General features: G+C 41.2%; 1 protein-coding gene across 3 annotated transcripts in view; it reads right to left on the reverse strand.

Annotated features, from left to right (window-relative positions):
* LOC142372396 (endophilin-B2-like) overlaps window positions 1-20,462 on the reverse strand; it is a 30,743-nt gene extending 10,281 nt beyond the window's left edge. For 2 of the 3 annotated variants that reach the window (XM_075455282.1, XM_075455284.1), the window contains exons 1-7: window positions 20,280-20,462; window positions 15,491-15,632; window positions 14,974-14,985; window positions 7,458-7,586; window positions 7,093-7,226; window positions 6,787-6,879; window positions 3,692-3,754 (exon numbers count right to left, since the gene is read on the reverse strand). In XM_075455282.1, the coding sequence (XP_075311397.1) occupies window positions 3,692-3,754; window positions 6,787-6,879; window positions 7,093-7,226; window positions 7,458-7,586; window positions 14,974-14,985; window positions 15,491-15,632; window positions 20,280-20,342 (636 nt within the window). In that variant the 5' untranslated portion in view covers window positions 20,343-20,462. The remainder of the gene's footprint in view (window positions 1-3,691; window positions 3,755-6,786; window positions 6,880-7,092; window positions 7,227-7,457; window positions 7,587-14,973; window positions 14,986-15,490; window positions 15,633-20,279) is intronic. The other variant, XM_075455283.1, reaches the window with a different exon arrangement.
* Window positions 20,463-20,671: the final 209 nt, after the last annotated feature.

A 20,671-nucleotide genomic window follows, 5' to 3' on the forward strand; every position in this document is an offset into this window, starting at 1 on the left:
TCCCCTGAAGAGGCACAGGAGGGGCTCCAGCAGGAGACTCGCCCGGAACATGGCAGAGCTTCAACCATGTCCCGGGGGCGGTGGGGGACATTGAGTCTGAATGGGCCATGTTCTGTGCCTCCATTGTTGAGGCGGCTGACCAAAGCTGTGGACGTAAGGTTGTCGGTGCCTGTCGTGGCGGTGAGGGAAGCCGTCAAGCTGAAGAAGGAGTCCTGTGGGTTAGGGTTAGGGTCCGGTTTGGCGAACTCGCCAGTCCTGTGACAATCACAGAGGCATCTCACTTCTGTCTATAACCAGCAAGATCCTGGCCCGGGTTCTGCTCAACCGCCTCCTACTTCACCTTGAGCAAGGCCTCCTCCCAGAGACTCAGTGCTGCTTCCGTGCTGGAACAATGGATATGATCTTCGCTGCTCGCCAGCTCCAACAAGAATTGCAAAAACAGCACATTGAACTCTTTACCACCTTCGTCGACCTGACCAAGGCATTTGACACAGTCGGTAGAGATGGCCTATGGAAGATAATGGAGAAATTTGGATGCCCGCATAAGTTAACCTCTATCGTCAGGCAGTTCCATGATGGCATGATGGTCAGAGTTCTGGATGATGGGGAGGAATCCGACACATTTTCAGGAACAAATGGTGTGAAACAAGGCTGTGTGCTGGCTCCAACTCTCGTCACCATGATGTTTTTATTACCATGCTGACAGATACCTTCCATGACTGCGATGATGGCATTTGGGTTAAGCACAGATCTGACGGCGGTTTCTTCAACCTTTGATGTCTACAAGCAGTCGCGAAGGAATCGATCGATCATCAGAGACCTCCTCTCTCCTGAATGCAACCACCGAGCGCAACATGGAACCAGAGGTGGATCAGTTCTCATCAGCATGTGATGACTTTGAACTCACGATTAGCAGTTGGCAGTTTCACCTACCCTGGGAGCACTCTATCAAATGCTCTCAACATTGACGCTGAGATCAGCAACAGAATAGCAAAAGTCGGCGCCGCCTTTAGGAGACTTCGGAAAAACGTTGGGAGCATAGAGGAATCAGTACTAGCACCAAACTTAAGGTCTATAGGGCAGTGGTCCTTATACCTTACACTCTTTATGCCTGTGAGACCTGGACAGTCTACAGGCGTCACAACATACAGCTCAACCACTTCCACATCAGACTCTTATGTGTCAAATGGCAGGTCAAAGTCCCTGATACAGAGGTCACAAAGCAAGCTGGGCTCCTGAGCATCTACACATTCCTCCAGAAAGCGCAAGTCAGATGGGCAGGACAAATAGTTCGAATGAATGATGAACGTCTCCCAAAACAACTTCTGTTTGGAGAGCTCAGCACAGGCAAAAGATCAGTTGGAAGAACAAAGATGCGCTTCAAAGACACCCTAAAGACTTCACTCAGAGACCTGGACATTGATGTCACTACCTGGGAGAGCACAGCCCTGAACCGCCCCGCCTGCCAAAGCAAGATCATGAAAGGTACAAATGCTGCCAGAAGAATCGCTGAAGCTGAGAGGAAACGTGTTCCATGTGTGGTAGAGACTCAGAGCCGAGATTGGCCTAATCAGCCACCTCCGGACTCATCGCAGCAGCAGAAACGCAAGTAAAAATGAAGTCGTGGTCATCTTCACTCGCAAAGGACAAACAACAGCAACATTAAAGTTGGAAAATACCAATTTTTTGGACCTGTGACATTTAAAATCATCATTTAATCCAGTGAAAGTGTGTTACAAGCAAATACAAATAGAGAGAATCTGATTTGGTCTCTAATGTACCATGACCTCTTATGTGCCTTGAATAATTGGGTGAAATGTGTGACAGGGGCCGCTCTTGGCCCCCAGCCTGATTTGAATATGAACTTTGGACTACATTCTACAAATGTTGGCAAGTATTGACCAATAAAAGGGTGTTGTGCTGTGGCTCCCTGTGTTAAATCATGGAAATGTATGCATAAGGATCTCATTTCTAAAACTATGCCGATTTGTTTAAAGTTACAATAGGTCTAAACAGCAGTATAAAATATCTGATCAACTTAGCCTCATTGTTCCTTTTCCTGCTGAACACACAAAGCCATTTAGAACAATTCAATCTGACCCTCATAGCTGGGCATTTTGCAAATCTTAAGACAAACAACAAAATGTCCAAAATAATGTCAAGCAAACTGCTAAAAAAAAAAAAGGGATGAGACTCCTTTCCACAAAACACACTAAAAGTGGAAACTGGCTAAAAAAGTGCTATTCTATCACCACTACTAAGAAGACACAACAAACAACATTGTCCGAATAGATGTACAACCTTCCTCTGCGCAGACACACTGGGTTCAGCTGCCACATCCCAGCTCTCCCAGCCACTCTCAAGCTGGTGCAATTACAGTAAAACACAAACTAAAAGTCAAGACCCCTAATGGAGAACTTATGTGACCACATTAAAATCTCCTTCATAGCATAAACACAACACCCTCACAGATTTTTTACCTAATGACTATTAGTTAAAGATAAACAAAGTTCAGAGTTTACTTAGTCTATAATCTCTACTTCTGTCCTCATCATCAGTTAATCATACTGGAAGTTTTACTGGAATGGAAAATCTTTGTGTTTAATTTACATGAGTAAAATATGTCAAATGTTTCTATGTTTCTCACTGCATTTTGATTTAGAAATTTAAAAAAAAAAAAAAAAAAAAAAAAAAGGTTGAGATAATAACTGAGGCTCCTGGTAGCATACTTATGTTGCAGATCATGCTACCGCGATGTTTTCACAATACAAACTTGGCTTTCCTTTCTGATATTTGCATCTTAATCTGTGACTGACTCATTAATGTTGTTCACTTGTTATAATGTGTAATTCATGTTCATATCTTCTAGCAACAAACAAAAACACCTTAAACCTTTTTTGCCAAATATGAATGATGTCATTCATGTTTAATTAAGTGTGTTTGATGCTATAGCTTTATTTGTGCTGTGATGGTGACAGTTACTGAAACAGCTATAGATGTGCCTACAGTTTTTTTGCACTGCATTGTATTTGTATTTCAGGACTATAGCTTGAAAATTAAGAGCACAACAATTCCAAAAAAAAAAAAGTATTCAATTTTTCATAGATAAGTAATTACTCAGTAAGTCCATGACAGCCGCCATGAGATCCAACAACTATGCTACTCCTCTGTCCCTCACTTAACAGAGCAGAGAAAAATAGGTCCCCACAGTAGAAAAGCAACAACGTGGGATTAAGGGGTTGCCAAACGCTGCTTGAAGCATCACAAAGTACTTTTAAAAAAATTTAAAAAAAAAAAGTTGTTTAGGGTTGCCATCTAGAGTTTAGGTGTGGTAAATACTGCACTGATACTGACACTGACAAATACTGCACCATCTCAGAATATACAGAATACTTATTGTTCTATTGTGATGTCAATTAACCTGACTGAGCATCATTCATCATGGCACAGATTATCATTATTATTATTACACATGTTAAGACATGGATCAAGTTCAACAAGTGAGACATGTTGGCAAAGTGACTGATTATCAGTAACGGCAGTCCCACGTCCATTAGAAGACATAGCTTTTGAGACAGACAGACAGACAGATATTTTTACTGTTTAGACTGAACTATATCATTTTTAAATAGGACTTCTGAATTAATTTGACTCATTATTTCTGAAGTCCTGGGGGTTAGAGGATTCTTACCGCTGATGCACTGGCAGAGAGAACATAATTCCGAGGTCTTGTCTCCTGAAAATCTGGTGCAGCCTACAAATGGAAGCAGGCAGGAGGAAACACAAGTTGGCAAAGTCATGCAGTTACAATTCCCAAAGCTGACTAAACAAGTTAGGCAAAATCCGACCAATCAAACCAAGAAATAAATTGGTCTGCACTTTTATAGAGCCTTTTTAACCTTGTCTATTAAGTGCTGTGCATCGTGTTTCTCTTCACACACTCATACAGTGCTTTTTATAGAGGTTGCCTGGCCCAAATTCACCACGGCCTCTTCTCTATTAACTTTGTCCATTTGTAATAGGTTGGAAAAAACAAAAAATAACGATTTTGTGATGCAAATGTATTACTCTGTTGAACGCATATTGTTTTGAGAAGCAAAACGCTTTATTTTTTAAACCCCAGCCAACTAGCCGGACTACCTTCATCAACACCAAAACGAGGCTGGAACTCTGCTCACAGGACGCAGCAGGGGGTAAGAAGATGTTCAGAAATGATGTTGCTCATATGGGATGTTACACAGCTTCATGTCAAAAGAGGCGAACTGTCCCTTTAAAAGTATCTGTCAGCAGTATAGAAGCTGTAATCAGGGAAACACCAGGTTCAAACGACATTCGCGGTTATGGCGTGATGTCGCCATTTTGTTAAGTGTCGTCCATACGTGTGTGAAAAAGAGAGAGAGATGGTAATCGTGTTGTATAAATGTTTACATGATGTTAGTGGAGGATAAGTTTAAGAAGGGTTGTATATATATGATGTGAGTTTGATTCATTCACAAGGAAAAGTGAATATGTATTGTTTGGTGCATATTACGAGTTAAACCAATTTCTTTTATGGAATATGTTGAGTTTATATTTTGCATTTGTATCAGAAATAAAGGAGCATGAGCAACGCTAACTGGTCCTCTCCTTGTTGACCCACAGAGTTAGCTCATGGATATCGTGGCTGCAGTGCTCTCTGGCCTGTGCAACCCTTGCTGCTGCTCCAGATTCCCCCAGCTGTTTCATTTTCTAACCAAGATCAATATTGATGATGGGAGAGTTGAACTGCTGTGGAATGGCTTCTCCAGCACATCCCAAAGATTCTCAGCAGGACCTGTGGGGTTCACACTTCAGAAACACTAACATCACATCCACAGGACGTCTTCCAACATGCTTGTTCAAGGAATGAAAAGCAATTCACTGCATCAGCGCGGTTTAATGACTTGTTGCTAGCTAAAACAAATCACTGCAGTACTTTTCCATTGGGAAATTTGCTTTGTTAAACCCTGATGGCGACTTAAAATTTGGTCGGGTATTGAATATGCAAACTATTTTTAGTATGCAGTTAGGGATGGGAATCGAAAACCAGTTCTTGTTGAGAACCGGTTCCCAGTGTTTCAATTCCTTGGAATCGTTTGGCGATTTTGCAAACGATTCCCTTATCGATTCCAGTGGGTGCGAATTACGTCACCACGCAACATTGCGTGGCGAGTCCAGCGCAGCCAGCAGTCAACAGTAAACATGGCGCCCAAGCGGTACAAACGCTCGAAAGTTTGGTTACACATCCCTAAAAAAGACGACAACAGGGCAACTTGCAAAGTGAATATTTCACCAAAGGGAGGAAATACTACCAACATGCAATAACTATGAATGAATGTCGCGTTTTCGATCTGCTCCGGACTAACGTTGGTGAATCTGAACCCAGCAACGTTAGCAACGTTAGCATGTCCTCGGCTAACACTGCAGGTAACTAACTAACAAACACTGCCTATCATGTTAGCACCATTTGCCGCATTGTAAAAGCTGCTGTTAGTAACGGTTAAGGTTAAATGAATGCCTTCTCAGGCATTACATTTAGATGAAATCATGAGAGACAGAGCCTGACTGGCTCAGAGCCAGCGGCTGGTGGTACTACCCCCAGTTCACCTCTACCTCCAGCTTCTCCTTTCACCAGAGCAGGAAGAATTAAATTACCCAGGCCAGGATAGACCAATGTGGACCTCACCATTGTTGGGTTTGTGAGGTCATGACTCGTATTACTTCTAAACTAAACAAAGTTGATGCTAATCGACCGGTTTGTTGTCCTTTTTCTCCAAATGAGAATCGATAAGGGAACCGATAAAGAACCGAATTGTTAAGCAGAATCGAAAATGGAATTGGAATCGTAAAAATCTTATCAATTCCCATCCCTATATGCAGTACTTTTCTTTTTTTTTCTACAATCACACACAGATGAACATCAGGGGCAATCTGGAGTTCAGTGTCTTTCCCAAGGATGCATACTGACACATACATGAGCGGTAGCTGAAACCACTGAGCGTCCATTCAGAGGACAGCTACTCTGTCCTCTGAGTCAGGGTCGGCCCAGTAAATGGCTGGAGTCAGTTCACCTTCTTATGCTAATAGCTCAGCTATTTTGTTTTGGGATGCTAAATAGATTTTTTTTCCCAAGAAATTTAGGATTTAGGAAAAGTGGAAAGTGCCTGCTACAACAATTATTTGCCATGTTGGAAGAAAAAAAAAAAAGTCATATCCTAGTGACCTGGTCACTAATAAAAGTGGCATAAGCTTTAGCAATCAATTTACTTTGTACAAACAATATTGGGGAAGTTATTTTTCTACAACCTATTAGGTTAAAACTAGTCTGCAATGTGAAAGGGATTTACCATAGTGGAGGAATGTATTATTCACTATGCAGTTTCCCTAAATATCCCCTTAGTATTAAGTTCTTTCAGCCAAAACAGTGATGACTTGGTTCACAGTAAGAAACACTCACTGCTCTCAACATCCACATGTCCAGCAGCATGCAACTGTTTTCAACTCTCTTTTGTTAAATTCACAACACACTGTGTCCTGCAATAAACAAACAACCACAAACAGCTCACAATTTTCTCATATTGGAGGGCACCACTATAGAGTTAAAAGGAGGGTGAATATCTGTGGACCTGCTTATTAATATCGACTTTAAAAAGTCAAAAGTGAACTTTGGTCCCAGTTATTGTAACAGTTCTTATACTTTGTTACAGAGGACATGAGTTGGAAGACAAACTGCAGCATCAAAAACGAGGATGTGCACTTTCATCTCACCGCTGCTTTTGCTTCTGCCTGCTTGGCTTTTTTCATACGAGCCTTGCAGATGTCAAGATCCAATCGTCGATTCTCCAGAAGCCGCCTCTCTTTCTGCAAACACAAGGAGACACAATAGATCTGCTGCAAGCTTTCACCAGATGAGCATCCATTTAAAGGCACAGTTAGGAAGCTGTGTATAAGATGCAAACTTCAAACAGAGAACACAAACCTTTGTAAAGGCATTTCTCTTAACATAGGTGGGATTAATGTCAACTTGATTGTGACTTATATTGGCAAGTGAGTGAATCAGTCAGTCAGACTTACTGATATAGTCCTCCAGTCTCCTTCAAGGAAGTTGCGAAGAGGTGAGAGGAAAGAGGCGGCTGAGGTTTGGAGGAATTCCCGCTCAGCTCCTCCCAGTCTCCTCTGGTACTCTCCTACAGTGATCAGGGTGCTGCCTACAATTGGTACAATAAAGACACATCTCCATGACATGTGATAAATACATGTACAACTGTGTACAACAATAGGATGATTTTTTGTGGGATTGAATTACATTTTTCATTTTTTTAAAGCTGCTGAATTCATACATTACTATTTAAAATGCTCCACTATTTAGCTACTATTGATATTGGGATTGTTCCCAAATAGAATTCACAGATTTATTGTTCTTCAACAGCTCTACTCACCATATGGCGTCTCTGGACCAAATTCATTGGCAGCATCCAACATGTACTGGCCGAGCAGCTCTGCATTTGTCATCTTGGAGGGAAGCTTCTTGTCCAGCTTGTCATAGATGAACTCTTCTATTCGAGCACCTTGATAACCGGTGATAAGAGAAACACTATGAAATTGTACAAGTTAAAAGAACTTTCAAATGAAAATTTCAAATCTTGAGCCTGGATTTGGAAAGGTGGCTATTACTTAAAACAGTTGTAGAAATACTTATCCCCAATACCAACATATTTGCCCCAAGTAGAAGAGAACCAGTTTCATTTGGAGCGAGGAAAATTTTTTTTAAAAAAATGAATCAGAATTAAAGAAAAAAAAATGGTGAAATCGCAAAAAAAAAAAAAAAGAGGATAGTATATTTACTATGTCAACATGAAGGTAAGATTTATTTAAAGAGCGTATTTAAAGTCAACAACCTTTGAAGGAAAGTAGAAAAGAATAAGAACACAATGACTACAAACAGTAGGAACAGGTGAATTTAAAGAAACAAAGAAAATATCAATAATAAAGATTTACAAAAGCAGGAGTATAAGTAAGGATTTCCAGCTCTACTCAAACTGAACCACAATGAGAACAGATGGATGCTCTACAGTACAACCGTAGGAAACTACTGAAAGCAGAAGCAACAGATCAGAACTGTCATGATCCTGCTCGGCTGTGGTGTTTGTTTGGTTTCTGAGTCTAAGGTGGGGTTGAGCAGGTTTTCCAGGAAGCCCAGGGCGGAGTCTGGTTCAGCTCCTGCACTCGCACCTGTTTTCCATCTGCGCTCGTCAAGACGCCTTCATAAGCATCTGCAGGAGCAACCAGTCTTTGCCAGATTGTTCTCACTGCTACGGTGGTAATCCAGCTGACTTCTGTGCTTCTTTCCTAGTGAAACCCTCTGTGTACTTAACTTGTTCTCCTATGTTCCCAGTGTCTGTTCCTCTGTTGCACTCTGGATTCCCAAGCTAAAGGATTTAGCTAGTGATGGCAAAATGAGGCTTTGTGAACCAATGAGGCTTTCCAGCCCAAAGGTTCGCCAAAAGGTTCATTACCCGAAGCCTCATTGAAACGGTCTCTCTAGTGACACCTGCTGTGCAAAAGGAATATGACAGACTAAATTAACCCTGAGTTAGAGCATCCTGCAATATAAAATAAACAATTGTTGTCACTGTGTCTCAATGAAAATAAATGTGTGAAAACTGCATATATGGAAGTATTATTGAGTGCTATGGTGTTGATCACTCAAATGAAATATATCAATGATGTACACTGACTACAGTGCTTATGGAACTGGGAGTATGAAAGTGCTTATGGGACCGGGAGTCAGGAATAAACTGCAACCGAGCAGTATGGGCAACAAGACAAATATAAGTTATTGGTTTTTATTTTAAAAAATGTGTCAATAACGTTGCGGTTTAATATGCCCAGAAGAAAAAAAGAGCGACAACAACTACCGATAACTATGTTCTTCTCTCGAAAAAACACACCTGCACCGCGGGCTTTAGAAGAAAAAAAACGCTGAGTCAGGATGCAGCGGCTCAGTCAGAAGAGCAGTGAAATACACGCGAGTCACTATTTGTCCTACTGTAGCCTACTTTGTATTTTTTTTTCATAATCATTTTTCATTTTCTCCCGTTCTAATCCAATGACTCGGGTCGCGGTGCTGATCTCCGCAATTTGAAGCCTTCAGTTCGTATTGATGATTCAAATTATTATTTTACAGTAGACCTACAGTAGTTATTTGTAAAAAAAAAAACAACAAAGGTTACTACTTCACGGATTTCGCCCATCACGGGTTCTTTTTGGAACGTAGCCTAACCCCCGCGAAAAACGAGGGTTCATATCCTATATAACTATTCTAACACTATTCTAACCTAATTACGATATATTCTAATGCAGTATAATAATAATAATAGATGATATAACTGATATAATAACTGAACTTAACCACTAACTCTGATACAACCAACGCACACTCTACCTCTCACCAATACCAAACGCCAACTCAAAACCCTCGAAGTGCCGCAAGGTTCAAACCCTTTTTATGCGATAGTGACGCTCAAAATGAATCAGTGACGTGTACACTGAATCCGAGGCCTCGTTTGTCATCAGTCACGTGATTTTTATGGAAACGATACAAGCCTCGAACCAACGCTTCATCTGGCTCGCCCCGTTTTGCTCGACACATGCTCCGAGGCCTCGCTTCAAACGCCACATCACTAGATTTAGCTCTCCACCGTGACACCTGTCTGCTCGCCCCACGGTTGACTCAGTGCCTTCTTCACCACAGCCAGCACCCTCCCCTCCACTCCACCCAGAAACCCTCTTCGATTCAGTAAGGAAAAACCCTCATCTTCTCTTGGATAAATTACCCTCTCACGCTAACCATCTCCCTCTACTCTCAGAGTAACCGGTTCTCTCCTGGATCCACTCATTGCTGCACCAACCTTTAAATAAACCTCATCTTTACTCAAATCTCTGAGTCTGCATCTGCGCTTGAGTCCAATTTGTAAGTCAGCCTGGCCCAAAACTGACCCAGGAGAACGGTATGCAGAAGCACTGTGAAATTTTGAAACACGTAATCCATTACTGCTTTCATCTAAATCAAGAGGATGCATAGCAGCCACGTGCTACTAATCAAATGCAAATAAAATCTGTACTTTGCTGATCAGGAGAGTTTAGGTTTGTGTTTAACGATGCCAATGGTAGTACAGCAGCTTTAGAAGTATCTTTAGAACCTGATTTGTATTTAGACGGCTTCTGCCCAGTTGATCTCTCTGAGCTAACGACAGCAATAGTCTCTTCTAAACCATCAACTTGTGTTTTAGACCCAATCCCAACCAGACTGTTCAAGGAGGTTTTCCCATTAATTGACACTTCCATATTGGATTTGATCAATCTGTCTTTGTTGACAGGATATGTACCTCAGACTTTTAAGGTTGCTGTAATTAAACCTTTACTTAAAAAACCTACTCTTGATTCAGAAGTGTTGGCTCATTATAGACCTATATCCAATCTCCCTTTTATGTCTAAAGTTCTTGAAAAAATAGTTGCAGCTCAGCTTTGTGATCACTTACACAGAAATAATCTGTTTGAAGAGTTTCAGTCAGGATTCAGAGTGCATCATAGCACAGAAACTGCACTGCTGAAAGTTACCAATGATCTCCTCTTAGCCTCTGATAGCGGACTTGTGTCTGTGCTTGTCCTGTTGGATCTCAGTGCTGCATTTGATACGGTCGATCACAGTATCTTATTACACAGACTTGAACATGTTATTGGGATTAAAGGAACTGCATTAGGCTGGTTTAAGTCATATTTATCTGATAGATTTCAGTTTGTTCTTGTAAATGAAGAATCTTCCTCACACACCAGAGTAAGTCATGGAGTTCCTCAGGGTTCTGTGCTTGGACCGATTCTTTTCACTTTATACATGCTTCCATTAGGTAACATTATTAGACAGCATGGCATAAATTTCCATTGCTATGCTGATGATACTCAGCTGTACTTATCTATAAAACCAGATGAAACCAATAGGTTGGTCAGACTACAAGCATGTCTTAAAGACATAAAGACCTGGATGACTCAGAACTGTCTGCTTCTAAATTCAGACAAAACTGAAGTCGTTATCTTTGGACCCGAGCGCTTCAGGGAGAAACTGTCTAGCTATATAGTTACTCTAGATTAGGGGTGTCAAACTGATCCATGAACGGGCCGTGTGGCTGCAGGTTTTTGTTCCAACCCTGCAGCAGCACAGCTGACTTGTTTCATTTAATCAACTGAACTGTGTCCACTGAAGGTCTTAACCAGTTTGACTCGCATATAAAACAGGTTTCTAGGACTGCCTTCTTTCATCTTCGTAATATTGTTAAAATCAGGAACATCTTGTCTCAGAGTGATGCAGAAAAACTAATTCATGCATTTGTTACTTCAGGATTGGACTACTGTAATTCTTTATTATTGGGCTGTCCCACATATTCTCTGAAAAGCCTCCAGCTGATCCAAAATGCTGCCGCCAGAGTTCTGATGAGAATTAACAGCAGAGATCATATTTCTCCAGTTTTAGCTTCTCTTCATTGGCTCCCTGTTAAATTCAGAATTTAATTTAAGATTCTTCTCCTTACATATAAAGCTCTTAATGACCGAGCTCCATCATATCTTAAAGATCTCATTGTAAGATATTTTCCTAACAGAGCACTTCGCTCCCAAACTGCAGGTTTACTTGAGGTTCCCAGAGTTTCTAAAAGTAGAATGTGAGGCAGAGCCTTCAGTTATCAGGCCCCTCTCTTGTGGAATAAGCTGCCAGTTTGGGAGGCAGAGCCTTCAGTTATCAGGCTCCTCTCTGTGGAACCAGCTGCCAGTTTGGGAGGCAGAGCCTTCAGTTATCAGGCTCCTCTCTGTGGAACCAGCTGCCAGTTTGGGAGGCAGAGCCTTCAGTTATCAGGCCCCTCTCTGTGGAAACAGCTGCCAGTTTGGCTTCAGGAAGCAGACACCCTCTCTACCTTTAAGACCAGGCTTAAAACTTTCCTTTTTGATAAAGCTTATAGTTAGGGATGGCTCAGGTAATCCTGAAACATCCCATAGTTAAGCTGCTATAGGCCCAGACTGCTGGGGGGCCTCATCTGTCACACCTTTCCTCACTTTACTCTCTTTATGTATATGTTACATTATTGTGGTCATTAACTCGTGTTTCCCTGTTCCAACAGATATCCTTTGAATGGTGTTACAGTGTTTGTTGTCCCCTCTTTTCTGTCTTCTCAAACCCCAGCTGGTGGAGGCGGATGGCCACCCTTCCTGGTTCTGGTTCTGCCAGAGGTTTCTTCCTGTTCAAAGGGAGTCGTTTCTCTCCACAGTCGCCTCAGGCACGCTCAGGACGGGAGATTAGACTGAAGACAAGTTTCAGTGCAATCTGTTGGTTTCCTTAGCTAGGAAATAGTTTTTGAATTGGCTCTGTATGTATGAATTGGATTATGATTACAATGAATTGGACTCCAATTGGACTATAATATTTAAGTTCCTTGAGATGACATTTGTTGTAATTTGGCGCTATATAAATAAAACTGAATTGAATTGAAAACCTTTTTTCTCTAAAAAGAACATAGTAGCATGGCTGAGGTTTTACAAAGTTTTATCTGAAAAAACCAAAAGACTTGGAGCAATATTTGGACAGGCAGGACCAAAGTTGAGATGTTTGACCATAATGCACAGCACCGTACCATGGTAAGAGAAATCCAAACACGGCATATTATCACAAAAACCTCATACCAATTGTCATGCACCGTGGTGGAGAGATGTTTATATGGTTTTGTTCTGCAGCCACAGGACCTGGGCACCTTGCAGTCATTGAGTCCACCATGAACTCCTCTGGATACGAAAGTATTCTAGAGTCAAATGTGAGGCCGTCTGTCCGACAGCTAAAGCTGTGCAGAAACTGGCTCATGTAACAGGACAATAATTCCAAGGACAGCAGTTAACTTACAACAGGATGGCTGAAAAAGTAGAGTCAAGGTGTTGCAAATGCCCAGCTCTCAACCAGATTAAAATGATGTGATCTTAAAGGGATAGTTCGCCTCTTTTGACATGAAGCTGTATGACATCCCATATTAGCAATAACATTTATGAACATTGGGCCTCATGCAAGAACATTTTCGTATTTTTTTTCTGAATTTCTGTCACTTTTTTCGTAAGAAGGTCTCGTACGAACACGCCACGTCAGATTCAACAAACGCTCTGAACTTCAGAAAAAGTGTGTAAACGACCTGTGTAAATGATGAATGCCACCCGTGTGTATTTAAGTGCACGTGCACGAGGATAGTAGATTTGCATACTCCACGCCCAAGATTATACCATATAAGGCGGTGCTTCCTCGCTCCTGTGCCAGGAAGTGTTGAGTCATGAGAATGACATCAAGGTGCAAAAAGAACAACTTTAGGGGCTCTGAGACTGAAGTTCTGCTTTCAGAGATCCAAAAAGGAAAAGCTGTCATTTTTAGCAGAGTCAGCAGTGGAATTACAGGACCTGCTAAAGCCAAGAAATGGGAAGTTATTACGAGTGCTGTTAATACCATGTCACCGAAATAAAATAAAAAAATGGTTTGATATGAAAATGGCTTAAAAAAAAAAACGTCTCGCCATGGCCAGGCGCTCGATGACTGCAACTAAAGCCGTGCAATCAGTTGTTGCCTCATCATGATGGCACTTTGATGGGGTGGTTCATGAGGGGGGTCTTCTGGCACCACAGCTTCTGGTCTGCCTGGGCTGGTTCAGGTGGAGACCCTCATTCATGGCAATATTGCGCCATGAACGAGGTATCGAGACACACCCACCTGGCCTTCAGCTCAGTGCGCTCCACGACAGCACTGAGCAGTCCCCTGCTTCCGAGCAGTAAACACCGTAACAGGTACAGCTATCGCTACGTGGCTAGGGACTGCTCGGTCTGCGCTTCGGTCTGCACAGTTTTACATTGGACGCATTGATATCAAGGGAGGCAAAGATAGCGCCAAGCGAAGTGAGGTCTGACTTTTTCCTGGACAACGATTTTGTGATGCAAATGTATTACTCTTTTGAACGGATATTTTTTTGAGAAGCAAAACGCTTTATTTTTGTGCCCCCAGCCAACTAGCCGGACTACCTTCGTGGACCCCAAAACTCAGCTGGAATTCGGCTCACAGGACGCAGCAGGGGGTAAGTCAATGTTCATAAATGATATTGCTAATATGGGATGTCATACAGCTTCATGTCAAAAGAGGCGAACTATCCCTTTAAGAGAACTGTGCATTAATAACAAATGCATGCGATCCTAAACTAACTGAAATAATTGACATAATGTTATAAAGAAGAGGGAGCCAAAGTCCTCAAGAATTATGTTTGGGACTAATAACGTCATAAAGAAATGATTACTTTAGATTACTGATGGTTAGATCAGCTTTTGAAACATGGAGTGTACTTACTCAAGAAATAATGACACTATGAAATATGCCGTGTGTTGTTGTTTAAGCAGAGTTGTAAATATCTAAGTAAAGCCTGGTAACAACCAAACGATTGTGTATTATTATCAACAAAGTATTTGTTTTAGGGTGTGCACACTTATGCAACCAGCTTATTGTAGTTTTTTTAAATTTTCTATATGTTTTCAATTGATTTTTTTCAGGTTATTGATCATACTAAATGTGGGAAACGTTTTTGAAATTATTTATTGTGCTCTCTTTTTTTTTTTTTTTTAACGTCACAAAAACCAGGGGTGTGTACATTTATATGTTCACTGTCCGTGTACTGATATGGATATGATGGTGTAATTTCTTTTTAAGATGGCGCTAGTATTTGACACGGCTCCCAAGGTTAAAACTGCTGCAATCACTCCTACAAGTGCTGGTGGGGTTTTACTTTTCATGTAGGATCACTAATAATTCAATTTTCTTTTGTTTTCAGACAGTCCAAGTCAATCAAAACAGCACTCAAAACCAACGGCACTCTGGGAAATGAAGGAAAGACTTACCAGTGTGGTCAACTGAAGCATGTGGGGTTAGAGAATAGGCAGGTCAAACATGTAGACATTTAAGTTAATGAAAGTTTCTAAAGGTACATTTCCACAAAAAGTAACTTATTAACAGCAACTTTACTTGGGTAAAGAGTTTGGAAAACATGTACACTGAAATCCAAAGTGGATTAGTCTAAAATTCGACCTGGACACCTTTTTTTACAATCCTGGGTCCTTCTATGGAAACACAGATAAAGTTCTTCAAAAGGTTCTCGTTCCCAGAGAACCCAGGCATTTGTAGTGGAAACACAACTGAAGTTTTAAACTCGATTTGGTCTGTTAGAAGTTTTTGACGTTTCACTAAGTAAATATTTCAAGTTGAGAGCAGACTTAATGTCTATCAAAAGTTTTTGCTTCTCTCTGCCAAACTCACACAATTCATTCCAACACTCTCTCTGGAGTCCAAAAGGTTATTGCATACCAAGCATGCAGATTAGACATTGAGGCAGAAGGGACTCTAACTTGAGGAACTTACTTGGGTTGGGTTGCAGGAGAACCTCAGTTTGTCTCAAGATCTTTTCAGTCCAGTTTTTGGTGCCATCTGCCCTTGTTATCAGGTTTTCCAAGTGAGGGTCCAGCTCAGTCTTCTCAGCCTGGCCGAGCTTCTCCTCTGTGAACTAAGAGACAGGATCATGAGTCTACATCACAGGTGAACCATTTCAACAACAACTAAAAGAACATGACACTAATGCTGCTATTTTCTTAGGGCTGAAATTTGAAATTATTTTCTGAAATACGAAATTTTTAGTCCATCTTCTAGACTAAAAAGAAGCACCCTTCGGCCTGTTATCAGTGCACAAAAGCCCAGATTTCTTATGGTATGAGTGGTCCTGTGAAACTGGCAGTAGAAAAACTAAGGGTGCACCCAAGATATTCTTTTTATTTTTTCTTCTTGTCCTAAAGGGAGCAACTTTGAGAGACTTTGGACTTGAGGCATTTGGATTACGGACACAACATTCTTTTTGGAGATTCAGAGACCGTAAACACAGATTATTTGTGATAGAGCCATTTGGTTTATTAATTGTTTTTGCCGGCTACATTCTGTTGTTAGTGTTTTCGTGACAGTGTTGTTGACTATTTGATAATACATTGTGCTCTCCTCAATTCGTCTTTCTCCTGCTAATTGTTTTCCTAACAATACTACATCAGCAATCTAGAACTGGTCCACCAAAGGGTGCACTGAGACTCTGGTTACAATATGCTTAACCAACCACTTCTGTGCAACTTCAATTTGATGCCTTAAATCTCACCAAGATTGTACAGACTCCTACTGGATTTAATACCAAGTCTATAAAATATGGAACACTAATTCATGTCATTCTCACCAACAGATCAAAGTAAATGTCTGCAGTTTTCTCCCAAAGCCTTAGTGACCACTACAGTATTTCTTGTGTACGCAATGGTACAAATATCTCCGCCTAATCATCAATAAACTTCTGCTAAAACACTTCAATGAGCACGCTTTTTTTCATGATCTGGCCACGGAACAATGGCATAGAATCAGACTCATCCCATCCGTTGAGGCTGCTCTCTTTCATCTCTATTCTGGACAGACATACTCTCTCAAAAAAAGTCAGAATCAAAAACTGATTAATTTCCTAGATTAGCGCCGACTGTCTGAACTGATCCTTCCGGTCAGTAAGGAACAGATGTTCCCAATTAATCAGAAAAGCAAAGTCTGAATATTACAAAAATCAATTCCTCATAAGCAGCTCTGACCCCCAAAATTTGTGGCAGACTGTTAAAACCATGGAAAATAGTAACATGTCCTCAAATTTCATCCAGTCTGGTCGTGCCTTTCCTACTGCTACTGCCATAAGCCATGGGTGCAATGGGTGCCATTGACCATAAGGAATTTTGTGTGGCTGTGTTTGCTGATCTGGCTAAAGCCTTTGACTCTGTGGACCACAACATCTTCAGGCTCAAAAATATGGGTCTTTCAGAAGAATCTCTTGCATGGTTCAGAAGTTACGTCTTTGGCTTTGTACAATCGGTGCGAGCTGGGGGTTACCAATGGGTGATCCACAGGGGTCTATATTAGGTTCAGCCCTCTTCCAAATTATTATAAACAACTCTGTCCATGCTGCCGGCAGTTGTAACATCCATTTATATGCCGATAATACCATTCTTTACAAGCCTGAATGGTGCCCTGACTTCCTTGCAATGCAGCTTCAACAGTTTCCAACAAGCCTTCTCCAACCTTCACCTTCTAATAAACAAACAAAACCAAACAAAAAACTGAACTTTAGGGGCTCTGAGACTGAAGTTCTGCTTTCAGAGATCCAGAAAGGAAAAGCTGTCATTTTTAGCAGTGTCAGCAGTGGAATTACAGGACCTGCTAAAGCCAAGAAATGGGAAGTTATTACGAGTGCTGTTAAGTCCGTGTCACCTGTAGTTCGTAATGTCACCGAAATAAAGAAGAAATGGTTTGATATGAAAATGGCTTAAAAAAAAAAAAAAAAACAAAACGTCCCATCATGGCCAGGCGCTCGATGACTGCAACTAAAGCCGTGCAATCAGCTGTTGCCTCATCATGATGGCTCTGTGATGGGGCGGTCCATGAGGGGGGTCCTCTGGCACCACACCTTCTGGTCTGCCTGGGCTGGTTCAGGTGGAGACCCTCGTTCATGGCAATATTGTGCAAATCTGGCATGCCTTCTCTGGGCTATAGAGCAGTTTGCCCCCCGCTGTATGGAGACACACCCACCTGGCCTTCAGCTCAGTGGTGCTTTGATGCGTATGTGTGTGCAGTCTATTGCTCCGATTATGTTTGGCAGTCCAGCCAAGGCAAGAAAGTCCCTCTTAATTTGTACTTGTTGGACAGCGGTGTATGGGAATCTGATGTACCATGGGTGATAAACTGGGACACCCCCGATCTCTCTCCAAACTCCCTCTGAAAGGTTCCAGTGGCCAAAAATCCAAGAGTGGAGAGGACCTGGACGTGTGGGGGAATTGGGTTTGATCGGCGTGTTTCTCTCTGGAGTTGTGGCTCCAACAAGCTGCATATCTGCAGCAGCACGGTCCTTGGCAATCTAAATCGTGATGTCAGCCATTCGTCTGTCTCCACACGCTCTCTTCCAAGAGCCTGACGCACTAAGGCATCCAAAAGTAACAAGTCAGCCGCAGGTTACACTTCCCATTGACCTTGTTATATACAGTCAAATTAACCTTCAATTAGTGCATAATTGAAGTCAAATAGAATGATGTCAGCATCATTATGGGGTTTAATATATATATCTATTTATGTTTGCTTCAAAGTAATTAAATATACAATCCATTAGTCAAGCAAACTTGATTGGAATAACAGCGGACTATTTTAGGAAACTCCTACCTTGTTTGTACCTGAAAGAAATTGATTGGAGATTGGTGAATGCGCACAGTCTCTTAAATCACTCGTACGCACGATTTAAGAACAAATCTGTTCGTACGAATGGTTGTTGCATGAGGCCCAATGTCTTTTATTCAGTAGTTGATAATCAAATATTTGTGGGGATTCAGATCACTACAAAACATTACTAACTCCTAAGCCAAAACCTCAGATTGTTGCAGCAGTTTACAATTTTGGTTAACTTTTCTAATGGTATGTCAACCAAATGAAAGTCTTAACTACAACTACAAAGAAACATCTAACAAACTTAAAAACATAAGTTCATCTAACAACTCCAAAGTAAGACAAAACAACCACATATACATGTAAAGCAACCCAATGTAAACAGATCACAAAGATTGTTTAAAAAGATTAAACAGAATACAATAAATCAACATTAAAAATTTGCATACAATTACAAAAGACATTCAATATAAACAGAAAAAATGCTAAATAAATGTAAATCGTAGAAAAATCCCTTCAAAGAGATTGAAAATAACTACAAAAAGATGTAACCTGATATACAAAACAACAGAGACAAAAATCCAATCATACAAAAATTCAAACAACGATGAAAAAAACCAAAAAGGTTAAGAAAAGAAGCTAGATAAACAAAGGAGGTGCAAAACAACTAGAGGCATTTGGCCAAAAAGAAATGGATGTAGCAGAAATACAAACAGTCACAGATGGACAGAATTGATGAAAAACAATAAAAGAGAAATGGAAAATGAAGACAAACGGAAACAAACCACAAAAACAGATACAGAATACCCAGAAATACCATTACAACATGCAATATAGGGACTTAACCCGGTATTTGTTCTCCTTTTGTGTTGCTGTTTAAAATCTATTCAGTGATAGTGACGGATTCTTTTAGTCAGCACTCAGAGACCTTTAATTTCATATTCCATCTCTGTATAAACATTATACAAAAACACTGAGATGAAACTGCAACTGATTGGGCCCCTTATGTTATTACACTACTGCGTCACGCACAGGCATTCTCCATAACCGTATGTGGTTATTAGCTGCCAGCCCTGATGAATGCATTCCAAGGTATATTTTGTGCGGTTTTGTAACAGTCTGCATGTCTTGCCTGCTTCCGTTTCCCATATTTCCTTTGGACAGCCTCCAAGGACGCAGTATGAATTTATTGTTGTCATGGACCCATTAGATCCAACAGGGGAGGAATGTGGGCATAACTATTGTGCCACAGTAGCAGTGCATTGGCTAATGCTTGTGATTGCAAACATTTAAAGATGTTTGTGGGTCACATGTCTCAAACAAAATACAAATGTTCTGCTCGATGCAGTTTGAGAGCGTCATCGTCACAACATCTTCATTCAGTGGTTGTAATTCAATAATGCAGATCCCATTTTTTTATGGCTAACCCTGCAGATTAGTGACTGGGAAGCAATTTTGTACTCTGAGACAATTTCGAGAATTAAAGGCATAGTTAACTTTCCTTTTAATTTTATTATATTTTTAAGGGGGGTATGGGGGATTTGGTAGTTTTAGGTGACTCGAATGAATGATGAGGAGTTTGTCTCTACACTCCCACCATGAAGCTTGCATCTGCTGAAGATTTCAGAGGGATCAGTCTGCTCGTGTCACATGGGTGATGTACTCGATCACAGCCATCAATAATGGATCGAGGTTTGACAAACCTTTATCGGCTTACAGCGCTGAGTGCTCTTCAAAACATACCGCAACATTATACAAATATCCATAAAATCTATTATAAACACCATTAGCAGTTCAAAATGTATGTCGTGAACAACGAGCTGTTTTTCATCCACGCAGGAGGCAGTTCCTGTTTGACGGTTAGACATTCTGCATATCACCGGAGACTGAGCGCTCTGCCGGAGGAATGCTGCCGATGAAGCCGAAGGCTTACCTGCACGGCGCGGGTAAAGAAGACCCCTGCATCGCAGGCCAGCTTTTTGACATTGAAATCCATAGTGCCTTGGAAAAGTGATCCAAGCAGGGTTGGTTTGTGTCCCCGTTCAGTGAATCCTCCTGGTCAGCTGAGCTGATGATGTAGCAGCAGGAGACGCAAAACAGGAGGCGCGATCCGCTCTGTGGACGATCGGAAATCTGCTCTCTGCCCTGCATTTAAAGGGACCGCAGCACTGTGACGTCAGCATCACGCTTAATCCCATAGACATACATATACGGTATATACATATCTTTTTATGGACTATGGTTAATCCAGCAGACCTGCAGAACATATTTACACAGCTGGAAACAAAGTCATCATTCAACTTTTTTTTTTTTCAAATGAGTTGA

This window comes from Odontesthes bonariensis, chromosome 22 (assembly GCF_027942865.1).
Source record: "Odontesthes bonariensis isolate fOdoBon6 chromosome 22, fOdoBon6.hap1, whole genome shotgun sequence".
Lineage (NCBI taxonomy): Eukaryota > Metazoa > Chordata > Actinopteri > Atheriniformes > Atherinopsidae > Odontesthes > Odontesthes bonariensis.